The following is a 24,473-nucleotide window of genomic DNA, read 5'->3' as shown; positions in this document are numbered from 1 at the left end:
GTGCATTTCTTTATAAAGGGTTATCCCCGGTAACTAAGGTTCCCTGGTGGTCTAGTGGTTAAGATGCAGCGCTCCCACCGCTGCGACCCGGGTTCGATTCCCGGTCAGGGAACCATCCCCAGCCACTCTTAGTGCCGGTCCCAAGCCCGGATAAATTGGGGAGGGTTGCGTTAGGAAGGGCATCCAGCGTAAAACATGTGCCAAATCAAACGTGCGGAGGATCCGCTGTGGCGACCCCTAACGGGAGAAGCCGAAAAGAAAGTTTTTATCCCCGGTAACTGAGCCCCCGGGGTGGCGTATTTGGTTTCTACTAGTAACATTCTTAAATCTAGTTACATTTTATTGGTAAAGTCTTTTATGTCCTAAATTTCTTGATGTTGGAATCAAGTGGGATGTGCCCAAATACCACATATAGATACACATAAATAAAATGACAGCGTCAATGATAAACGTCTATTATAAGCATTCATTTCAGTGCCCTATTTCACACATTTCTGTGTGAAATAGGGCATTTTTACTAACTGTTATACCTCAAAATATTTTTTTTTTAATTTCTACTCAATTAATTTGTGGTTGGTCATTATTACTTATTAAATAGTAAATCAGTGATTTGCGCTAAATAAGGTCTTAAAGATCTGATTGCATGCAGTAAAGTGTTTTGTTGTGCTTTTTTGTAAACTGAAAGTGTTTCCACCATTCATTTCTAGAATAAAATCATCTCTCATTGACAGTTAAACACACATCTTTACATTAAACAAAGTTAAAATTTCCATCATGGTATAATGTAATGATTTTGTCACATCACTGATTAAGTTTCTGATGAAGGATTGATGTTTCTGCGTTACTGTGCAGAATTCAACCTTCTGATTCTGTTGGGAAAAAGTATAAAATGTCAGCAGACGGTGTGTTAATCCTGTCAGTGCTAATTAGCTGAAAAATGAAGACACAAAGTGGTGATGAATCTTAAACGGGTAGCTCAGACCTTCAGATGAGGACGTACCGCTCTTTAATGAACTACACAAAAGCGTTTCTAATTGACTTGGGAAATGAAGAGATAAAATGAGCTCTGTTCCAACGCTGCTGTGTGACAAAAGTGTCCTTATTAAGAGCTCACTTCAACAGGAACCTGAAAGAATGTAGCTCAGCCTGGAGTTCAGATTCCTGCACTAAAACTACCCATCATGCACTGTAGAAGATGGGCCCATTAAACAAACAGGGTACAAGTCTTTTTCAATCATGCACAGCAGAACAGGAGGCAGGGCTTCCTGGTGTAATAGCTTTACATTAAATGTGTAATATTATGTTCAATTTGGCATTAAAGTGTAGTTAATTTATAGGTGAACTGGTGCATCAAATAAATTAATTACAATAACCAGAGTAATGTATAACAGAGAGTAAATGTTGTGTAGTGTAAATGTTTAATCCTTTATTTATGATGTGCAAGAGTGGTATTTAATTTAAAATGAAATTATTAATGAGACGTAGCTTTAAAATGAAACACAAAGCAGTTTAAAATGCGATGCACAAACATTAGATATGTCAAAATTAAATACATCAAGTATCAGGTTTGTCACCTTCCTGTACATTCATCAATTAAAAGTTATGTTGTGAATTAACCTACTGATGTTCACTGTGTTAATCACACACACACCTCCCTGCAGTGATAATGGCCTGAGCTGCTGGAAGTGATCAGGGTTAATGCAGGTCAAACTTGAGGGAGTTTTCTCTTTGTTGGCAGCACACACTGAAAGTTATAATTAATCAACGTGCTCAAGGCATAATGAGGTTTTAGCAGACCTTTAATCCACTGAAAATTAATCAACAGAAATTAAACAGCGACGTGTCTCATACAAGGTGAAGCGCTAAGCCAAGAAACTGAAAAGCCTCCCCCCTCCAGAGTGCTGATGTGCACAGTGTGATGAACATTACAACTGAAAACTATTAAAATTATTAGTGCCTCATCACCTTAACACGATCAAAATAAAACACAAATTCCTCACCAAACAGTGACACTTTATGTGAATCCTAAATATTAAAATAAAACATTATGAAAAATCACTTTAGAATCCTATGTATAAAATAAAAACAATTAAATGTCACATCACAGTCACACTTTATTTAATTAATCACTTTCTAATGTTCATTTAAACTGATAAAGTGAAAAATGGCCACCTCACTAGCTCTGTTTCAGATTAAATTAAAGTTTAAAGAGAGCAGTATTAATGAGGTCTTGTTAACAGACTCAAAGGACTCCAGGAAGAGAGTGAAGACTTTGTGGGATAAATAGGCTGGGTGTGGGTGAAAAATGTCCCTGAATTCTCAGTACAAAAATGTGCCAAAGCTGCCCAAGCCGTTACGTCGGAACTGATTCCCCTCTATGGAGACAAACATCTCCTGACTCAGCAGGTTGTCGTCGGCTCTCATGGCCCCTACATCCTGCACACGGCTCCTCTGAGACTGATGCTTTTTCACCGACGTGGCCAGGAGCTCACGCTTGATGGCATCATTTCCTGCAGTGAATTCTGGAACGTTGTTGTGTTGAACTTCAGTTGGATGTTCTTCCGAGACAGGAGCTTCACACGCTGGCTCTAACTCACCTTCTGTTTTCACAGCCCCATCTTCTAATTGTATTACAGCAACCTGTTCTAGTGTGGCCCCACCTGCTGATTGTGTTTTTTCATTCTCTTGTGTTGTGTCCTTGCTTTCTGTTTGCATAGCTCCACCCTCTGCTAATGTTGTGTTGTGTTCTGTCGGTGTGACTTCCTCCTCTGCTGTTGTGACCCCACCTCCTGATTGTTCCTCTGCCTTTTCAGCTTCTGCAACAGCTACAAAGAATTACATTAAAACAGTTTAGTTTATATGTTATTGTGTAATTCTTAATCATATTAATGTTCATTGTATCTCATTCATAATATGTAGAATGAATATTACTAATATGCAGAAATTTAATTTTACTGTGACATTTAGCTGTCAGAATAATATTTACAATTTACTATCCACAACAATAATACTGTTCTCTGGACTGATATACCGTATTTTCCGGACTATAAGCCACTACTTTTTTCCCACGCTTTGAACCCCGCGGTTTAAACAATAAAGCGGCTAACTTATGGATTTGTCCCAGGTTTTTTCCCGGTTTCACAAGCTTCTTTTCGGGAGAAGCCGAAAAGAAACTTTCAGGTGAACCAATGAAACTCTTTATACTGAATCAGATGTGCTCCCACTGAATCGGGCGATGAGGTTCCTCGGATGTTTGACCTGCCGCTCACTCGGACTGTCAACAGGAAATGCGAATCATTCGTCACGCTGAAAACAACCAGGCGTGAAAAAACGCACTTCACCTGTGTTCTAAGCTGCACGGCATCGGGAGAAAAGATTCACCGATGGTGATTTTTAAACGCACAATGATGCCGAAAGATAAACTCCCGAGAGAAATTGTTGTGAAAGGAAGGAATAAGACAGTGAACAATGACTTTCTTGGTAGGCTACTGTTTAGATACAAGCCGTGTAACAGGCACCGTCTTTCGTTAAAGCCTGTGTAAAGTTAATTAGTTTCAAGGTAGGAGGCTTATAGACAGGTGCGGCTTATTTATGTTCAAAATAAAAATCTTTGTACAATACAGTGGGTGCGGCTTATATTTGGGTGCGCTTAAAAGTCTGGAAATTACGGGAAATTTATATTTTTAAAATCATAATCATCCATATATTTTGCACACTCACACATACAGGTCTCTGTCCCTCAGTGAGTAATGTTACATATGTAAGTGCTGATGTGTTTATTGTTAATGAGTGTAATTAAAATGCTGACTAAGACTGGAGGAGTGATTAGAAAAGAAGAGTGGAATTAATGACACAAAAAGTACAGCCTTGTCTTTCAACTAATATAACAGACACAGTCAGACATGTAGCAGTGTGTTTGTTTGTGTAGATGTGCGTTACCTGTCCGGTCTTCAGGTTTTACTAAAATAACTCCATAACCTGCGTTATTGTGGATCACATTATTCACCATCGTGATCTGAGGAGGAACGTCTAAATCATCTGCAAAATCCTACACACACATACACATCCAATATTTAGATTCGCTAAACCAGCATCTGTTCTTTAAACTGCTCGAGAAAGCTAAATTATTAGTCAACGCATTAAACATATTATATTTGGAGAAGTATGATGGCATGACAATGCTTATTATGTGAAGAAAAGTGCAGCATTTTATTAATTAGCCAATAAACTTAAGTGCCAGATCATGGGATTACAGACAGTCCCAAGATGCTTTATATATCAGTAATCCCCCGGCTTTACAGTGGTTCGAATCTCGCACCCCCACTTTATCATTGAATTGCATTTGCCACATAATTTGTTTTGAATGAAGTAAAATACTGTAAAGTACATGTGCTCACAAAACATGTGATACAAAACAGTGTACTTCTATGTGTGTGTGTGTGTATATATATATATATATATATATATATATATATATATATATATATGTGTGTGTGTGTGTGTGTGTGTGTGTGTGTGTGTGTGTGTGTGTGTGTGTGTGTGAAGTTACACAAAATTTACACATCTATCTCACTATATTCTTGCAAATGTTTTAAAGTGTGGGGGGGGGATGATTTATGGCTTAAACAAAAAAAGATTTTGGGGTGGCATCCGTTTATCGTGGTTCTTGTTTATTGCGGGCGGTTTTGGAACATAACCACCACGATAAAAGGGGATTACTGTATAACTAATGCAGTATTTAAAATCATATAAAGTTATTAGGATTCACAAATTTATTTAGACATACAAAAGGTATGAACCTTGTCCCCTCTTTTACTTTACTTTTGTTGTAGAATCCTGTACTGAAATGCACCTGGCCTAAGCTGAAGTGTGTCTCTGTGTGTGATTGATGATTATGTTTCAGAGGTGTGACATGCCACTTTAAACAAGCTCATTTACTTTAAAAAGGTAAAATATCTGAACCCTTACCTTTATTAGAACTCCCTCCTTACAGTGGTGGATACCGTTTCCCACCAAACTGCACACACTCCCCGGGTAAATCTCTACACCAGCTCCCTGTACACGCACACACATCCAGATAATGACACATTTCCAACCTCAATGCTAAAACAGTGTTAAATATATAACGCTCTCGCATGCACACACACGTGCACACAGTTAATGACGCATTTCCACCCTCAATGCTAAAACAGTGGTGAAAATAACACGCACGCACACACCTTGGAGCCATAAAGGTCACACATGTTCATGATGAGCTGAGCAGATGTGCGGACAATCACACCTGTAGTTTCACACTGCAACACACAGTTCTCCATCTCCAACCTCCCCTGTCTCACACCTAGAGACAAACATATAGACAGAGATAAACACATTTTATTTGTTGTACGTAATATTTCACACTGCACCGCAATAAATGTATCCTCTGTACTCTTTCGCAGCATGTAGTGTTAAAGTCTGGAACTGAAATAGACGTCATAAATCTGCATAAAACATGCCATCATATTTTTTAATGAATACAATACCACCTATACCAAGATGAACCTTCCAAAATTTTGTAAGTGGGTAAAGAAGAGATTAGTCATGCACACTGTGCAGTGTTTAACGTTGCAGGCAGAGGTCATGGTCATGGTCACATTCAGACTTGTGTGTAGAGTCACTTTCAGCTTGTTTGCAGTGGTCAGGTTCGCATTCAGGCTTGTGTGCAGGGTTGTAGATTGAGCAATGTGTGCAGAGTTGTATGCTGTGTGCAATGTGCAGGGTTGTATGTTGTGTGCAGGGTTGTAGGTTGTGTGAAGTGTGCAGGGTTGTAGGCTGTGTGGAGTGTGCAGGGTTCTGTGCAGTGTGCCATGTTGTGTGCAGTGTGCCATGTTGTGTGCAGTGTGCAGGGTTGTGTCACAACTTGATGTAGACCTCTTATCTTACCGTGCACTCCTGACCAAATTTTCTTTGGAGGTGACTTCTGCCAAAACTGCCTTCTACAAGGAAAAGCTTGAGGCCTCTGCACAAGATCCTCGTAAGCTTCACAACATCTTCTTTTCTCTACTAAACCCCCCTGCTGCACCTGCTCCATCCTCCCTGACTGCTAATGACTTTGCCTCCTTCTATGATGAAAAGATTAAGAAAATCTGCCAGACCTTCACTTCCTCTCCAACAATGACTACACAACACAGCCAACAATCCACTACGTCTCTGTCAAGCTTCTCAACCTTAACAGAAGATGAGATACTGCAAGTCATCCGATCTTGCAATCCCACCACCTGTCCTCTGGATCCAATCCCTTCAACTACGCTCCAGACCATCACGCAAGATCTCCTGCCCTTCATCTCCACAATCGTCAACGGGTCATTAACATCTGGCTATGTACCAACTACCTTCAAGCAAGCAAGGGTCATTCCTATCTTGAAGAAACCTGCTCTGGATCCATCAGACATCAACAACTACAGACCGGTATCACTTCTCTCCTCTCTTTCTAAATCTCTGGAACGCACTGTTTTTAACCAACTGTCTGTCTATCTCTCACAGAACAACCTCCATGATCCGAACCAGTTCAAAGCGGCACATTCCACAGAGACGGCCCTTTTGGCTGTTTCTGAGAAACTACATGCTGCTCGGTCAGCCAAGCTGTCATCTCTACTTATCTTTCTGGACCTTTCAGCAGCATTTGACACAGTCAACCACAAGACACTTTTGTCAACCCTCAAGAGCCTTGGTATCGTATCTGCGGAACAGCATGGGAATGGTTTGCTTCCTACCTGGAAGGTCGCTCATACCAGGTAACATGGAGGGGATCCACATCTGCCCCATGCAGACTCACCACTGGTGTCCCACAAGGCTCTGTACTTGGTCCCCACCTTTTCTCCCTCTATACCCACTCCATTGGTGAAGTCATATCCTCACATGGGTTTTCTTATCACTGCTATGCAGATGACACTCAACTCATCTTTTCATTGCCTCCATCAGATACCACAGCTTCCGCTCAGATATCAGCATGCTTGTCAGACATATCTTTATGGATGAGTGCTCACCAACTTAAACTCAACCCCAGCAAAACAGAACTGCTGGTCATCCCAGGTGATTCATCCCCAGGTCAAGATCTCCAAATAACACTTCATGACTCTCTGCTCTCCCCTTCAGCCACTGCTCGTAACCGTGGGGCACTTTTTTCCCCACATGTCGCTAATGTTGCTCGTTCTTGTCGATTTCTTCTCTATAACATCCGAAGGATTTGACCATTTCTGTCCATACAGGCTGCCCAGGTGCTTGTTCAGTCTCTTGTCATTTCAAGACTTGACTACTGCAACTCTCTGCTGGCAGGTCTCCCCCTGAATGCTATTCGTCCACTGCAAATGATCCAAAACGCAGCTGCACGACTTGTGTTCCATCAGCCCAAGTTTTCCCACACCACCCCACTGCTGCGCTCCCTTCACTGGCTTCCAGTAGCTGCACGTATCAGATTCAAAACACTGATGCTTGCCTACAAGGCCAAAAATGGACCAGCACCATCTTACCTCAGTGACCTCATCACATCTCGCACTGCACCACGCTGTCTGAGATGCTCCAGCACTGCTCGACTGGTACCACCTTCTCTCAGAATGAGAGGTAAGTACACTTCAAGGCTCTTCTCTGTTCTGGCACCGAGGTGGTGGAATGAACTTCCCCTAGATGTCCGTACAGAGTCCCTGATTATCTTTAAGTGAAAGTGCTAATTTAGGTTTTTCAGGAAGAGGTACTTCCTGAAAAACCTAAATTAGCATTTTCCAAGTTTGTAGAATTCGAGTTATATTTATATTGAGTTTGTAATCTTGTGTACCAGTGTAGATTTATTCATTACTAGAGATTTAAAACACTTTTGTATGTCGCACTGGATAAGGGCGTCTGCTAAGTGCCGCAAATGAAAATGTAAATGTGTGCATTATGCAGGGTTGTGTGCATTATGCAGGTGTGTTGAGTGCAGTGTGCTATGTTGTAGGTATGTATGTTGTGTGCAGTGTGAAGGTCTGTATGTTGTGTGCAGAGTTCAGGGTTGTGTGCAGTTATTCGTTAATAATAAACTTACAGAGAATTCCCTCGATGGCATCGTGTTGAATAAACTTCAGGTTGGAGATTTTCACAGTACTGCCAATCGACTCCACAAACGTGTCTCCTTTATTCCTCTTCTCTATAACTATCTCATCAGGCAAACCGTAACCTACACAAACACACACGACAGAAAAGGGAAAAAATTATAAAAAGCAAAAACACAGAGTGCGTGTGCATGTATTAATAAGCTTTGTGTTTAGCTGGAAAACCCCATTATGACCCTTCAAAGCTAACAGGTCAAAGGTCAGATCATAAAAAAGCAGTTTAAAACTAGCAGGTAAATCAAGTGACAGTTCATTAAATCCAACTTATACACACACACACACACACACACACACACACACACACACACACACACCCCACTTAATTTCGAAACAAATGTTTAGAAATTAGATTTTTATTTGCTTATTAACACATCTGTGAAATAGTAATTATAATATTTTTTATAGTTAGACCAGTGCAGGCTGACCGACTGATTAAAATCAGTCTACATTAAAAAAAAGTTACAAAATTAAGCGTACACGTCAGTTCTCTGAGTGTTCTCTCCTGGAATCCTCAGTTTAAACAGAACTCTGGTGGTGGTGTGTTCCCTTCTGTGTAAACCATTACGTCATGCTGATGAGTTTTTATGCACTAGTTTTCTTCATTGAACTTTTAAGCAGCGCTCATGAAATGGTGGAAATTGCAGGGTGCACATCACTAAGAAAATCACTGAATAAAACCTCAGTTATCAAAAATTTGCATTAAATGTGCATTTAGAGATGCTGCAGTGATCGAGAGCTTTGTGCTACCACTGTTCACTGGACACAGTGTAAAGTTTCTGTTACGCCTCATTAACACAGAAGTGTGCAGTTCTGCTGCTGAAGCTGAATCAGATTTAATGCTTTAAAATGTTTTGGTTAACCCAGACATGGGCAAACTACAGCCCACGGGCCACACACGGCCCGTTGGGTTTATTAATCCGGCCTGACCAAGTTCTATTAAAATAGGTATGGGTAAACCTTGTTCAAGTTACCTTTCCCCTGTAATGCCCACGTTTCCATAAAAGATGGCGCACTTTAGCTACATTGACCTTGTTCACGTGTATTACTCTCTTCTTCTCTTATGAGCCCTTCTGCAAAAATGAGCTTATCAAAGAAAAGAAAAGTGGATAGTGAGCGCCGAGTGTTTAATACGGAGTGGACAACAAAATATTTTTTTACTGAAGTCCGATCAAAAGCTGTATGCCTCATATGCGGTTTTCAAAAAGAGTACAATATCAGCTGTCACTCTGCATTTTCAACTGGTGTCCTGTCCCATCACAAGACCCTGAAACCGCACCACAAGAAGTGCAATTGGAACTGATCGATCTTCAGTCTGGCTCCGTCTTAAAGGAGAAGTTCAGCTCTCAAACTAAATGACTTTTATGCTTCATTTAACAAAGCCATGGTTCCAAACCTCCGGAAGGCAGCATAGAAGATGCTGACTTTGTTTGGTTTGACCTACATATGTGAGCAGACATTCAGAGTCATGAACATCAACATATATATATCCTGGCCCGGTCCCTCTGTCAATTTTTAGAACCCATTGTGGCCAGGGAGTCAAAAGGTTTGCCCATTCCTGGGTTTTCCCCTGCTATGGGAGCTGGTGTCAGTCAACTCAGGGGAGAAAGTAATTCAACTCTAAACCGAATCACTACAGGAGACTGAGACAGCAAGTGAAAGGAACAAAGGTAATATTATGCTAACGAGGCAGTGGTTTAATTGAGTCAGTGTGAAGCCAGAGGCAGCTCAGCTTGTCTGTCTCATCGTTATCTCTGCTTCTCCACACACACACACACACACACACACACACACACACACACACACACACACACACACACACACACACACACAGCTGATTGGTCTTATCGAGCTGCACAGGTCGAGTGTTTGCACAAAGGCACCTAATTTCCTCATTTAACCTGTCACACAACAATCACTTACATACACACAGATACACACAAAATCACTTTAAAAAGACACCCATGTGCCTGGTGATTTAACACACCACATCCTTACATCCACATTTAATCTGTTCTGGACATGGGATCTCTAGGGAATTTCTGGATAAAGGAAACCCCTTCAAATTCCATCCCAATTAAGATCCTCGAAACCAGGGGTCCCCAACGTGACCACATGAGTCGCCCGCGGGCCGTTTCTAAAAATAGCTGTTTCCTTATTAAATCATTGTTGATAATTATTGTGAGAAATCATTAACATGATCAGTGTCTTCACATAGATCAGGGGTGTCAAACTCAAGCCCGACGTACAATTATATCCCGCCCGGGAGATGATTTTATAAAAGATCTATTATTATTGTTATTAATGTCTCGGCGATATGAAGCGCTGATAAACACAAACTACAGATCCCATAATGCAGTGCTTTAGCTGCCTTACCGAACGCTAGAATACCTGGGAACATTCCAGCATTAATCAAGTCGAGCTTTTGTTGATGTATTTAACCCTATTGTAAACTTTTTGTGAAGCAGTGCCTCATAATGGCAAAGAGAAAAGATGATTCTGAAAACAGAGCCTTTTAAAACCGATGGGATTCTGAGTGTATGTTTACTGACAAAACATCAGGATAAGCTGAAAAACCTGAATGCAGAGCAGAAGTTACAGAAAGTAGAAGAGTTAAAGAAGAATATGACATTTCAGCAGACATTTTTCACCAGAGCAAAATCACAAAGTGAAGCTGGTGTGAAAACAGAGGAGAGTCACATCAGCCGGTTATTTACTGAGGGAGAGTTTCTGAAGAGCTGCATGATGGTGTGAGACGTCTTGTGTTTGACAGGAGATATTTTTATGGAGAGCAAAATATTTTAAGTTATTTAAAGTTTAAGTTTATTTTTTATAAAATGGCATAAGAGCAAAGAAATCTGATTGTTTTGATTTGTTATTTTACTGTTTACTTGAAAGCAAAATTTTTATTGATTTGTTCAGGGTTTTTTTGCAGCATGTTCATATTTCTAACTTGTATCATTTTGGCAGGAAATATTTTTATGGAGAGAAAAATATTTTTTAATTATTTAAAGTTTAAGTTGATTTATTCTGGAATAATATTCCTGTCTGTTTTTATTTATATTTATGTTAAAAAACATTTAGTTTTAGTGTGTTCAATAAATGTTTATCCTGTTCGGCCCACGATCTAAAGTGTACTTTGAGTTTTGGCCCCCTGTGCAATTGAGTTTGACACCCCTGACAGATGAATATCATTAATTATTAATAATAACAACATATAATTAAAGGTAAATTGAGCAAATTTGTTATTTCAGAAGTGTGTATCAAACTGGTAGCCCATTACATTTGTCGGTACTCAAGAAGTAGCTCTCGGTGTCAAAAAGGTTTGTGGCCCCTGCTCTAAACACTGGGAGATCACCAGAAATATCAGAATCAGTTTCATTAATACTGATGTAATTAAATACTAATCGGGATTAAAATGCAGAAATAAACATGTGCCATTAGACTGATAATGGAACGCCAACGCCACCTACAGGAAAAGCACTCATGTTTTATTGCTTGTCTTATGACTACATCCTGTTTCCTCTAAGACCTCTCAGGAAGAGTACAGATATCGTCCGAGATTCTCAATTTATCCCTTCTATAACGGGCAATCAGGATTGGAAGCCAGCAGTCTGAAAAGAGAGGTCAGGGTCTAGATTTTATATTATTAAAGACTTTACACTGATAAATCGATCAAACATTATTAAATATTCTTAATCTGACCCTGGCATCAGGAAAGAGAGCAGCTCAGAAATCCCAACTGAAGTGGTGGGTTAGTCACAGCTGAGTGAGTATGATCCATATAAAAAGTGAAGGAACACACACACACACACACACACACACACACACACACACACACACACACAGGTGCAAGCACTCCCCCCACAGGTTTATAGCTCATATCCTCACAGTGGGAGAGATTTATAGTTATGCAGAGAGCTGAATTATAAGGCTTTTATAAAGAGGTGATAAAGTGGAGCTGTTCTTCTCTGAGGGTTTGATAGAGAGCAGTAAAGCAGTGAAAATGAAACAGCTTCTGGACAATTACAGTCAGAAAATGTCACATAAGCCACAAACAGTGTTTAAAAAAAAAACTGATTTATACGTCAGTCCTCAAGTCTCATTACACTGAGCTCAGGAACAAAAACGCAGCGCATAAACAACGCTCCAGAGGGGTGTGTGTGTGTGTATAAAAGACTATAATGTGTTTACCCTCAAGCTGGATGGAGTCGGCAATGCTGATGCTGTTGGTGATGATGTAATGACCGGGACACACGATGACCACATCTGCTTCATAACACGCACTCACGGCTGATGCTGGTTCAGTATGGAACTGAGTTTCACCAACACCATTAGAAAGGAAAGTAAAAATAACATGTACACTATTATTATTATTTAGTAACCAACAGCATTAAACCCATAATGGGGATAAACATCATTACTTCCATAAATGAAACATACATTATGACTGAACTAATCTAAATGTGCTAAATCATTTATCAGAATCTGAATAGAGGAAATAAAACAACACTGAACATTAAATACAAGGAGACAGACAGGTGGACCAACAGACAGACCAATCTAGCACACAAAAGTAGTGAATGACGGTGAAATCTAGGACCAAATATTTACTCTACACAATGAAAAAAAAAAAGACTTGACATGATCAAACAGCAGCTCAAGTTTGAAACAGATTTTAACAAATCCCACTGCTGTGTAACACATAACAGCTTTACCCCCCCACCCCACTCACACACCCACATACATATATATATATATATATATATATATATATATATATATATATATATATATATGCATTGCTCTGCTGCACAACTGAAGCAGCAGAGAAAATGGGACACAAGAGACACAGCAAACAGACGGCTTGACTGGCACATGCAGTGACAGACAGCTAGGAAACCAGATATCCAGACTGTGTTCTAAACAGAAAGAGACAGACAGATAAGCAGATAGATTGAGAGCAGGAAAGAAATCCAGTCTGTTAACCACCAGACTAGACAGATGGCCAGACAGACAGACAGCTGACCAGACAAAAGGAAAAGCAATTATAGTAGATATAAAGAAAGCAAATAGAATCTTAGTGGATGGACAGATGCAGAGATACAGGCAGACAGCTAAACAGACACATAGGTAAAATGTTTTCCTTTAGGAGAGTTGCTCTGTTTGTCTTTCTACACTAGGCCTCAGTCTGAACCCTGAAACAGATACTCGTGTAAAGGAAACAAATGCGCTACTGGGGGGGTGTTTTACCTGCAGTTCAAATTCTTTCCCTGAGTACAGGGGGAGAAGCTTATCTACCATGAGGCTTTGGAGAGATTGAACACTGATGGAAGAAGAGACGAGGTGGACCACATGACCTCCATCAGGACGCTCGCCTTTAGGCTGACATGACTGCTGACCACAGTTCATCCTGTAACCCAGCACGTACCTGTACACACACAAGTGAGAGTGCATTACAATCAATTTCATCAGTTATCAAACACCTTCTGTGCACTACTAAACACGGATATGCAATCACACACACAATCATACCTGAGCAGTGGGTTCTCAATGATGCGCAGTCTGCGTTTCAGAGTCTCCATTTGCTCATACATCCGCAGTCCCTCTACCATGGACACATTGTCCAACTCCGAATCTGAGTCACTGCTCAGGACGTTCCTCAGGCTGGAGAATTCATTAAAGGTGTCTTTGCAGCGCTGCAGGAGTGCGTGGTATTCCTCCACCAAACCGGCAGGGACACGGTCCTCCAAAATGTCATAATATCTGCAACACATACACTTACTTGTGACAAACACAAGGGAATATACACACAAAAACACGATAGGGAGCATGACAATGACAAAAGCAGTAAGGAAGAAGGAACAGGAATCAGGGAAGAAGAAAACAGTTGGACATCTCATATGTTCTACATATGCTACAGGCATGTACTCTTTAGTAGAGAATTAACATGGGCACACTGCCACCTACTGGGGAGTAAATGAGCGGGACAGAGCACAAGAGAGAGAGATTTTATAGTTTATTATAACCTTAAAATTTGTCAAAACAATTAAATGGAATTGGTAGTTTGTTTTATTTTTTAAGCAAAAAAAGTACAAATAAATAGAGAGAAAAAAAAAAACAACAACAAACTTTAGGTTACTTATGTAACCCCGGTTCTCTGATAACAGTAGTGAGGTATCTCACTATGGGAATCGCCTCGGGCGTGACCCATCCTGGAAGCATCAATCACACCACGTCTGTCGGCTGACAGACCAATCACGACAGTGATGCGGGAGTCCCGCCTCCCTATATACACCGCTGCTGGCGGTCCCTGCCTCATTCTCACATATCTCTTCTCCGTGCACTGCAAGGAGGGAAATGTGGTGAGATACCTCACTCCTGTTATCAGAGAACCGGGGTTACGCAAGTAACCTAAAGTTCTCTTTCAAACACTCGTTCGGTATCTCACTATGGGATATAGACAACTCCAGTATTGCAGATATGCTGTCCGAAGCAGGTGTCAACCAACTCAGTGATGTGATAAAAAGAGATAACCCCTCTCACCGAAGAGAGTGGAAAAGTGAGAGAAATGACAAACAACAGATCCACGATGTTACCATCATCCGTTGTCATTCCCTTTCATATACACGTCCAAAATACGTCTACATATCTATACATTATATCTATCTATCTATCTATCTATCTATCTATCTATCTATCTATCTATCTATCTATATATACACACACACACACAATATATATATATATATATATATATATATATATATATATATATATATATATATATATATATATATATATATATACAGTGAGGAAAATAAGTATTTGAACACCCTGCTATTTTGCAAGTTCTCCCACTTAGAAATCATGGAGGGGTCTGAAATTGTCATCGTAGGTACATGTCCACTGTGAGAGACATAATCTAAAAAAAAAATTCAGAAATCACAATATATGATTTTTTAACTATTTATTTGTATGATACAGCTGCAAATAAGTATTTGAACACCTGAGAAAGTCAATGTTAATATTTGGTACAGTAGCCTTTGTTTGCAATTACAGAGGTCAAACGTTTCCTGTAGTTTTTCACCAGGTTTGCACACACTGCAGGAGGGATTTTGGCCCACTCCTCCACACAGATCTTCTCTAGATCTGTCAGGTTTCTGGCCTGTCGCTAAGAAACACAGAGTTTGAGCTCCCTCCAAAGATTCTCTATTGGGTTTAGGTCTGGAGACTGGCTAGGCCACACCAGAACCTTGATATGCTTCTTACAGAGCCACTCCTTGGTTATCCTGGCTGTGTGCTTCGGGTCATTGTCATGTTGGAAGACCCAGCCTCGACCCATCTTCAATGCTGAAGGAAGGAGGTTGTTTTCCAAAATCTCGCAATACAAGGCCCCGGTCATCCTCTTCTTAATACAGTGCAGTCGCCCTGTCCCATGTGCAGAAAAACACCTCCAAAGCATGATGGTACCACCCCCAAGCTTCACAGTAGGGATGGTGTTCTTGGGATGGTACTCATCATTCTTCTTCCTCCAAACACGTTTAGTGGAATTATGACCCAAAAGTTCTATTTTGGTCTCATCTGACCACATGACTTTCTCCCATGACTCCTCTGGATCATCCAAATGGTCATTGGCAAACTTAAGACGTGCCTGGACATGTGCTGGTTTAAGCAGAGGAACCTTCCATGCCATGCATGATTTCAAACCATGGCATCTTAGTGTATTACCAACAGTAACCTTAATAACGGTGGTCCCAGCTCTTTTCAGGTCATTGACCAGCTCCTCCCGTGTAGTTCTGGGCTGATTTCTCACCTTCCTTAGGATCATTGAGACCCCACGAGGTGAGATCTTGCATGGAGCCCCAGTCCGAGGGAGCTTGACAGTCATGTTTAGCTTCTTCCATTTTCTAATGATTGCTCCAACAGTGGACCTTTTTTCACCAAGCTGCTTGGCAATTTCCCCGTAGCCCTTTTCAGCCTTGTGGAGGTGTACAATTTTGTCTCTAGTGTCTTTGGACAGCTCTTTGGTCTTGGCCATGTTAGTAGTTGGATTCTTACTGATTGTATGGGGTGGACAGGTGTCTTTATGCAGCTAACGACCTCAAACAGGTGCATCTAATTTAGGATAATAAATGTAGTGGAGGTGGACATTTTAAAGGCAGAATAACAGGTCTTTGAGGGTCAGAATTCTAGCTGATAGACAGGTGTTCAAATACTTATTTGCAGCTGTATCATACAAATAAATAGTTTAAAAATCATATATTGTGATTTCTGGATTTTTTTTTTAGATTATGTCTCTCACAGTGGACATGCACCCACGATGACAATTTCAGAACTCTTCATGATTTCTAAGTGGGAGAACTTGCAAAATAGCAGGGTGTTCAAATACTTATTTTCCTCACTGTATATATATATATATATATATATATATATATATATATATATATATATATATATATATATATATATATATATATATATACACACACACTCAGGACGGAATGAGCCAGCGAAGAGCCAATAACAAAGCAACCTTAAGTGACAGGAGCTTTAAATCAATACTCCCTATCGGCTCAAAAGGAGACTGAGAGAGCGCGCTCAGGACCACGGACAGATCCCATGGCGGAACCAGCGGCTTGGAGAACGTGCTCAGGCGCCGCGCCCCCTTCATAAACCTGCACACGAGCGGGTGATGACCGATAGTATTACCGTCAATCCCTACGTGGCATGCAGAAACAGCGGCGAGATAAACCTTAACGGTTGAAAAAGCCCTGCCCTTATCCAAAAGTTCTTGCAAAAAGCACAACACATCTGCCACAGAACAGTGAAAAGGGACAATATGTCTCTGAGTGCACCATAGATCAAACACATTCCATTTCCTATCATATGCAGAGAGCGTCGAAGCTGCTCTCGCATTCTGAATCGTCTCAATCACCCTCGGAGGCAAACCAGCGACACTAAGATTCATCCTCTCACGGGCCAGGCACAGAGAGCTACTCTGTCCGGTGCCGGGTGAAAAATCTCTCTGCGCTCTTGCGAGAGGAGATCACTGCGCAACGGGAGAGGCCAGGGTCGATCGTGCAGGAGTTGGAATATCTCCGTCAGCCACACTTTCCCTGGCCAGTTCGGAGCGATTAGTATTACAGAGTGACCGCCTTCGCTTACTCTTTGTAGAGTCGGCACGATCAAACTTAGTGGAGGAAATGCGTAAAGCAGAACGTTTGGCCACGGGTGGGCTAACGCATCCACACCCATAGGTGCACCGTTTCTCGCCAAAGAAAAGAACAGAGGGCAATGAGTGTTTTCGTGCAAGGCGAAGAGATCTACGGCGGCCCGGCCGAATCTCTCCCATAACAGGTTTACCACCTGAGGATGGAGAGACCACTCCCCGTACAGGGGATTTCCCCTGGACAAGAGATCCGCCCCCGCATTCAACACTCCCAGCACGAGTCGCTCGCAGCGACAGGAAATGCTCCATGCCCCACACCATGAGATCGAGGAGTCGAGGAGAGCGCATTCCGCCCTGGCGATTTATGTACGCCACCGCCGTCGTGTTGTCTGATCTGACCAATACGTGGTGACTCCAAAGAAACTGCACGAAATGTTTTAAAGCTAGAAACACCTTTAACAGCTCCAGAAAGTTTATGTGCGCGCACCGAAGCGAAACAGGCCATTTCCCTTTCGCCATCCTGCCTTCGCACACCGCACCCCAACCTGCGAGTGACGCATCTGTCGTCACTACTTTTCTCCAGGAAACAGCCCCCAGCGGGGTTCCCGACTCGAGAAAAACGCGATTTCTCCAGTAATGGAGGGAGCGTAAGCACAGTGACTTCACCATCACCTTGCGATTGAGGTGGCGCTTCGGACATAAGCGCTGTCCCTTAACCCAGCACTGAAACTCCCTCATTCGCAACAGTCCCAACAGTATGACAGACACTGCCGAAGCCATCAGCCCCAGCAGGCGTAAACAGAGTCTGAATGGAACTGTCCTTCCTCTCTGGAGAAGAGAGAGACTACAGCGAATTGACCTGATGCGCTCTTCTGATAGAAAAGCCTGATACAGGTCTGAGTTCAATCTGAGACCCAGGTATATTATTTCCTGTGTGGGCACCAAGCAGCTTTTTGTCTCCTTTATCCTGAAACCTAAGCCAGTCAGGTGGGACAGAAGCACACCCGTATCCACCTCCGCTTGCTGCCGTGACGGCGCGCAGAGAAGGAGATCGTCCAAATACGCTGACACTCTTAAACCCGTCGTTCTCAACGGAGATAGTGCAGCTTCGACACATTTGGTAAAGATCCGCAGAGCTAGAGCTAGCCCGAACGGAACCGCCAAATATTCGTAGGCTGTGCCCTGATAGGCAAAGCGTAGGAATTTTCTGTGTGCCGGATAAATGCTTATGTGGTAATACGCGTCCTTCAGATCCACTGAAGTAAACCAGTCTCTGGGACGAATAACACTGTACAAAGCTTTTAATGTGAGCATCTTGAACTTGTACTTTCTGAGGTGTTTGTTGAGGTTCCGTAAATCCAGAATGGGACGGAGACCCCCCTTTCTTGGGAACGACAAAGTACCGGAAATAAAAGCTGAGCTGGCTGTCCTCTCGCGGCACCGATCGAATAAACAAACTCTCTCTCTTGCATAACCCCGCGGGTGGAGAGGGGAAAAGTAACTTTCCGGGCACTGGGGGAACTGGTGCCAACACTTCAACCGGAGAAATTTTGTTCGTCGAACACCGTCTTTGAAACGCTCCCCAACGCCTTTTCGCTGAAGGGGGAGGACAAGACTAATGAGATGAGTCAAGGGGTGCTACAGAAACTCAGAAAGTGCCGCCACCTCTTTTTTGACCCAAAATCACACCACAGGTTAGGTCGCCCGCCTTTTCTTCCCTCCCTGAGGGTCCGCTGGGCGATGCCTAGCAGCTGGCGCTGCAAAAGAGGTCTTGTTCCTGGGCTGGAGCTGTTTCTGGCGAGCCTCCCCGCGCATCGACTGCTGGGGTGGGGGTTGCCTAGGGGCCCTGAAACGAGGCTGTCTCTCCCTGGACGCAGGGGCGAAATGTGAACGTGCGGGTTGTTGAGGGCAAGCAGGAGGCTTTCTTGGGAGGCATGCCTCAAACGCTTCACCATCCCTCTTGCGAAGGTCGCATTGCTGGCGCATATTTGCCACCGCAGCCCCGAAAAAGGGCTTTCGGCTCTATCGGGGCATCAAGGAACTCCACCTTCTCCCTCTCCGATAAGCCCGTCAACCCCAACCACAGGGCTCTTTCGCCTACCACAGCAAGGCCCATGCTGCGGCCGCAGCTCTGGACCGCTCCCCTAGAAGAACGTAGGTTGAGATCCGCAATGACGCAGATTTCTTCCCACAAGGCTGAATCTGGTGACCCAGCATCAATCTGCCTCCCCATCTCCTTCATGAGCTCTGCCTGGTAAGCCGTGAGCATTGAGGTGGCATTCAGAGCTCTAACCGCCAGGGCAGAGGAGCGGTAGATCTTCTGGAAAAGGAAGGCGGACAGCCTTTCTGTACGTCCTGGCAGAGAAGGGGAGGAGGAGGAAGAAGAATAGAATAGAATAGCCTTTATTTGTCACATATACATTACAGCACAGTGAAATTTGTTCTTCGCATACCCCAGCTTGCTTAGAAGCTGGGGTCAGAGCGCAGGGTCGGCCATGATACGGCGCCCCTGGAGCATAGAGGGTTAAGGGCCTTGCTCAAGGGCCCAGGAGTGGAAGCTTGGCGATACCGGGGCTTGAACCCCCGACCTTCTGATCGGTAACCCAGCGCCTTAACCGCTGGAGCCACCACTCCCCAGGATAGAGCAGCTCGTCGATTTGGGTGGAGGTGGCTAGCCACCGACAGCTCCATGGGGGTTGTACATCCCCGAAGCCTCCATATCGTGCACCTCCAGTCTAGAGAAACCCTTAACGGGCACTCTATGCGAGAAGGGTTTGTCCCAAAAACGACGCATTTCTGTGACACATGCAGGAATCAGCTGCTTAACTGGGGAAGTGCGCGATGGCAGCCTCTTCCCATCATATAAATCCCTCCCAGCGTCGTGATGCACCTGCTGAGATGGCCATTCGATGGAAAGTTTCTTGGCTGCTCTCCTACACACCTCCACGAGGTCCAGCTCACCTGGCATGGGGGAAGGGCCCGTAGCACTGCCAGGCCTGGAGAGAAGATCAGGAGGGAGGAGAGCATCCTCCTCGTCGTCCTCCAAATCTTCCTCCAAAAAATGAGCGACCTCATCATCTTCCTCTCCCTCACCCTTGTTATCCAGTAGAGAGTTTGAGTCGAAGAGTGAAGGAAGGACAGGAGAAACCTCGTCCATCAACTCTCCCAGCTGCACTGTGCTTGCGAAGCAGCCTCGTCCCTCTCTGCGGGCAGCGGAGAGAGACATGGGTCCCCTTTATTCGTGGCCGCGACTCGCAGGCGGCGCTTCCAAACCCTCGACGGGAAAAGAGTGCAGTGCGGGCAGCACACGGTTTGAGCGTGCCGAACTCCTAAGCACACGATGCACAGGGGATGGGAGTCTAGAACGATATTCTAATACTCGCTTGACGCGATGTGAAAAGAAAATAAGGAAAGAAACAGCAGAAGGGAATATCCGCTTTGACAGTGGATATTCTCCTCAAGAAGCAGCCACGCTCGGAGACATACCTTAACGGCCTGTCTGTGAATAGTTAAGCGACCGCCCCAGAGGATCTGCTGAGGATAGCTTCCTAAAAGGATCTTCACGGGGAAGAGAACGAGAATGAGGCAGGGACCGCCAGCAGTGGTGTATATAGGGAGGCAGGACTCCCGCATCACTGTCGTGATTGGTCTGTCAGCCGACAGACGTGGTGTGATTGATGCTTCCAGGATTGGTCACGCCCGAGGCGATTCCCATAGTGAGATACCGAACGAATGTTTGAAAGAGAACTACTTCATCAATGAACAGTTGCATACTGATTCAGTTCCTTCAACTGCAAAATAATACACTATTTATTTCCCTTACCTCCACACTCAGTGGTGGATATAAATATATTTCTCCATCTTAAAGCAGATGATTGGGGCTGATGCCCTGCATAGTGATTGTAAGAAATTGACAGTTTAACTTTGAATTCTTTTATATAAACAGGTTGATCTTATTCCAATTTTTCCACTGAGCTCAGCGGTAGTTTGAACAAATCAGTAACCTGCATTTTGTGAATACAAATGTGACTAACGCATGATGAACCTTTATAGTAAGGCAGAAGCATCCAGGCTATTTGCAAAATAACCCATCCATGAAGGACAGCTGGGATGGCAGCCATATCCCTTTATACTGGCACAAACTCTTTCCATCAGTCACTATTTTTCTTTTATATTTCTGCTGCAATTCCTCTTAAGTTACAAACTCCCAGAACTTTTATACCTTCTGTCCCTGTTCTCATTTCCGAATCCCCAGATAGGGAAGCAGTCCTTAGCAGCCCCCTTTACTTTTGCTGATGATGCATTCTGAAATATATCCAAAGCACTTGAAAGAGTCTGAACATCCACTTAATTGAGATAGAGAGTGTGAGAGTATAAGTGAGAAAGTGAGAGAGAGAAAGAGAGTGAGTGAGTGAGTGAGTGAGTGAGTGAGTGAGTGAGTGAGTGAGTGAGTGAGTGAGTGAAAGCGCTGCATGGTTACAAAACGATGCGACTGATATTTCAGATGTGATGTAGGTGCAAAACAAGGGGAAACAGACAGAGAGGCCAAATCAGAGGTACACAAATAGACACAAAGAAATCAGAAAGAGGAAGAGAAGCGCTCATGTCAGAAAGAGAGAGAGAGAGAGAGAGAGAGAGAGAGTGGAGTCCTTACAGTCGAAGCCGAGGTTCCACACAGCGAACAAAGTAATCAAACTCATCATCCTCGTCTTCCTCGTCCCACTTCCGCCAGATTTGTTTGTAAAAAAACCTGTAGAGAACAGAGTGTACACTATTAACTTCTGTAGCACAGCAGTCTGAAAAGTAAACCCAGACTGAACGTGTGTGTGATTTTCATAGCAAAGTTTTTGCCAGTTACAAATTATTATGGAAATAGATGGAATTATGGAAATAGTCCTGGGGGATTTCACCTTGCAATTTTCATTAATGTTCTGGTGAAAAGTTAAATTAGCTTTGACTTAGTCAAATATGAGTGGTGAGTGAGATATGAATATGAGCTGAAGCTCAAATCCCATATGAGATGCAGCACAGCTTCAATGACAATGAAAAAATTGAGAGTTTGTGCGTGATTTTGTGTGTGTGTTTAAATAACATCTGAGGATTCATGCACACATTACTGGGAAAGAGAAAGCAAGAAAAGCAATAGTAGTAGAGCAGTGAACCTGAGGTGTTCCAGAGCGAGTGCTGTTTGGTCAAAGTCTCCAGATGGGTCGTACACCACACTGAGCTCCTGTAGTGAAACTTTGTTCATAGTGGCCTCCAGTAAAGATCTCATGGATTCCTCACAGATCTCACAGCCTCGAGCCTCACACTGCAGCGGGACGACCACATCCACCTTTGCTTTCATATCCTTATAGTCCACATCTAACACCTGCACAACACACAAAAACATAAAACATACAGTGATCTATATACTATGATATATAATTATGAACACAGCAGGACGTTTAAATAAGACAGGACTTATCATCGATAAGAAAAACACTCACATACAGATAAAGAGAACACTATGTTTATCTTCTACTCTTAGTCTCCAAAATTCCATCACTGTCTACATTCTACACGGGTTTTTTTTTTTTTTTTTTTTTTTAGAGAAACCTAAGGTGCAGGATGTGTTGCGGTGTGGGTCGTTAAATGGCGTGCTGAGACTCATGTCCTGCTGGATTTTTATAATATATCAGGCAAGAACATTACTCTAATCCACCTTATAACATCATTAAATGTCGGTCACATGTATGTGCTCCAGGTCACTCACCACCACCAACACATCAAACACATCAGTTTGCCACAGCGCCCTCCAGTCACAAGGCTCCACCACCTTCTCCAGATAATCAGCAGTAAAAGCCTTCAACTCTGACGGCTTACAGTCACCTACAGCATACACACACATGCATATCAAAACTATTACACATGTCTACATCAGATGTGTTTTACACACACACACACACACACACACACACACACCATCAAATAATAAACGGTGATGTGTTATGTTAGAAGGTGTATGTACAGGAGTGTGGATGAACGTTACCAAGCATGTAGTCCTGATATGCTTTAAACCTCTCATAGAACACCAGGTGATTGGTCTGGAACACAACAGGTAATCCTCCTCTTCCTGTTGGCTCAGCCGGCTGCAGGTGAATGCAGGACTGAGGACCAATGGAGAGGTGATCTGTACCACTGTCATCGTCATCATCGTCATCGTTGTCATCTTCGTCCTCATCATCATCACCATGGAAAATTTCTTCATTAGGAAATAACTCTAATATACCGTCAAAAATAAAGGAAATTAATTGTAAATATAGCTGTTAATTTCTATGTGCAATCATTTAATATTCACACAACAATTGCGAGGATGGCTCTAAATGGGCAGCTTAAAGACACGTGACATTACTGTGGATGCTTGCCACTAAGAAACCATGAAGATGGCTCAACGTGCAAAATATATATTATTTATATATATATATATATATATATATATATATATATTTTTTTTTTTTTTTTTTTTTTTTTTTTTTTACTTTAAATGTGTATGCTTGAATCTGTGCATCTCTAAAAAAGTCCACTTTAAAAAATATTATACAAACAGAAATTAAAATTTGAGATTGTTTTTGTTAGACTTATGAATAAAGTGCTTAAATGTTTATTAATTAATCACGATGAATTTATAGTGTAGTAAATAGCAGGGCGTTGACTCATGTGATCTGGTTTAAAGACCGTACGCTACCATTACATGGTATTTTATACGCGCTTATTTATAAGTGTTGTGAACAGCTTTGATATTTTTGTGTGTAATAAAAATAATAATCATCAGTTTGATGTTACAGACCTTTAGCGTTTCTCTTTGGTTTGGATTCAGACTCCATTTCCTCCAAACCGAGGTTTACATGTTCTTCACTTTTCACTTCCCCCATTTCTACCTAAAAGATTAAAACACGTTATAAATATAAAGAGCTAAATGGGTGAAATATGAGAAGAGCCGTGAAGTATAGTTAATCCAGCACACTGACAGCTCAAAGAGTTACAGTGTTTACTCAATCTGCCCTTCTTGTATTTTCAAAAATTTCCCCGGCAGACAGGGTCGGCCAATAGAAAAGCACTTCCTGTCATCTAAGGGGCGGGACTATATGTTACAATTTATTGTATTAACTGCTAGAATACATATAGTTCTAGTTATTATT

The 24,473-nt window shown here is 42.5% G+C and overlaps 1 protein-coding gene across 2 annotated transcripts; it reads right to left on the bottom strand.

Moving 5' to 3' along the window:
* Positions 1-1,781: 1,781 nt before the first annotated feature.
* shcbp1 (SHC SH2-domain binding protein 1) lies at positions 1,782-24,367 on the bottom strand. 2 transcript variants are annotated; one of them, XM_083550871.1, is made up of 14 exons: positions 24,303-24,357; positions 24,122-24,212; positions 23,324-23,554; positions 23,048-23,163; positions 22,455-22,663; positions 21,947-22,042; positions 13,656-13,886; positions 13,374-13,551; positions 12,315-12,435; positions 8,057-8,188; positions 5,220-5,338; positions 4,969-5,055; positions 3,940-4,048; positions 1,782-2,825 (listed from the first exon to the last, which is right to left on the bottom strand). In XM_083550871.1, the coding sequence occupies exons 2-14, from the start codon at positions 24,204-24,206 to the stop codon at positions 2,320-2,322; spliced, it is 2,220 nt and encodes a 739-aa protein (XP_083406997.1). In that variant the 5' UTR covers positions 24,207-24,212; positions 24,303-24,357; the 3' UTR covers positions 1,782-2,319. The 2 variants fall into 2 exon arrangements, with proteins under 2 accessions (XP_083406997.1, XP_083406996.1); XM_083550870.1 differs by having other exon boundaries at positions 24,122-24,367.
* Positions 24,368-24,473: the final 106 nt, after the last annotated feature.

Source organism: Silurus aristotelis (genome assembly GCF_946808225.1).
Source record: "Silurus aristotelis genome assembly, chromosome: 9".
Taxonomy (NCBI): Eukaryota; Metazoa; Chordata; class Actinopteri; order Siluriformes; family Siluridae; genus Silurus; species Silurus aristotelis.
Note: the sequence above shows the minus strand (reverse complement) of the source record. Positions and strands in the feature narration are given on the sequence as shown.

Bases quoted from the DNA above. Each gene is read 5' to 3' on its own strand.
- shcbp1 (XM_083550870.1), bottom strand. From the start codon at position 24,206: ATGGGGGAAGTGAAAAGTGAAGAACATGTAAACCTCGGTTTGGAGGAA. The intron at 5,339-8,056 runs GTAAGTTTATTA...GTTTGTCTCTAG, and splicing joins TGCCATCGAGGGAATTCTCT to GTGTGAGACAGGGGAGGTTG. The intron at 4,049-4,968 runs GTAAGGGTTCAG...ATGTGTGTGTAG, and splicing joins AGGAGGGAGTTCTAATAAAG to GATTTTGCAGATGATTTAGA.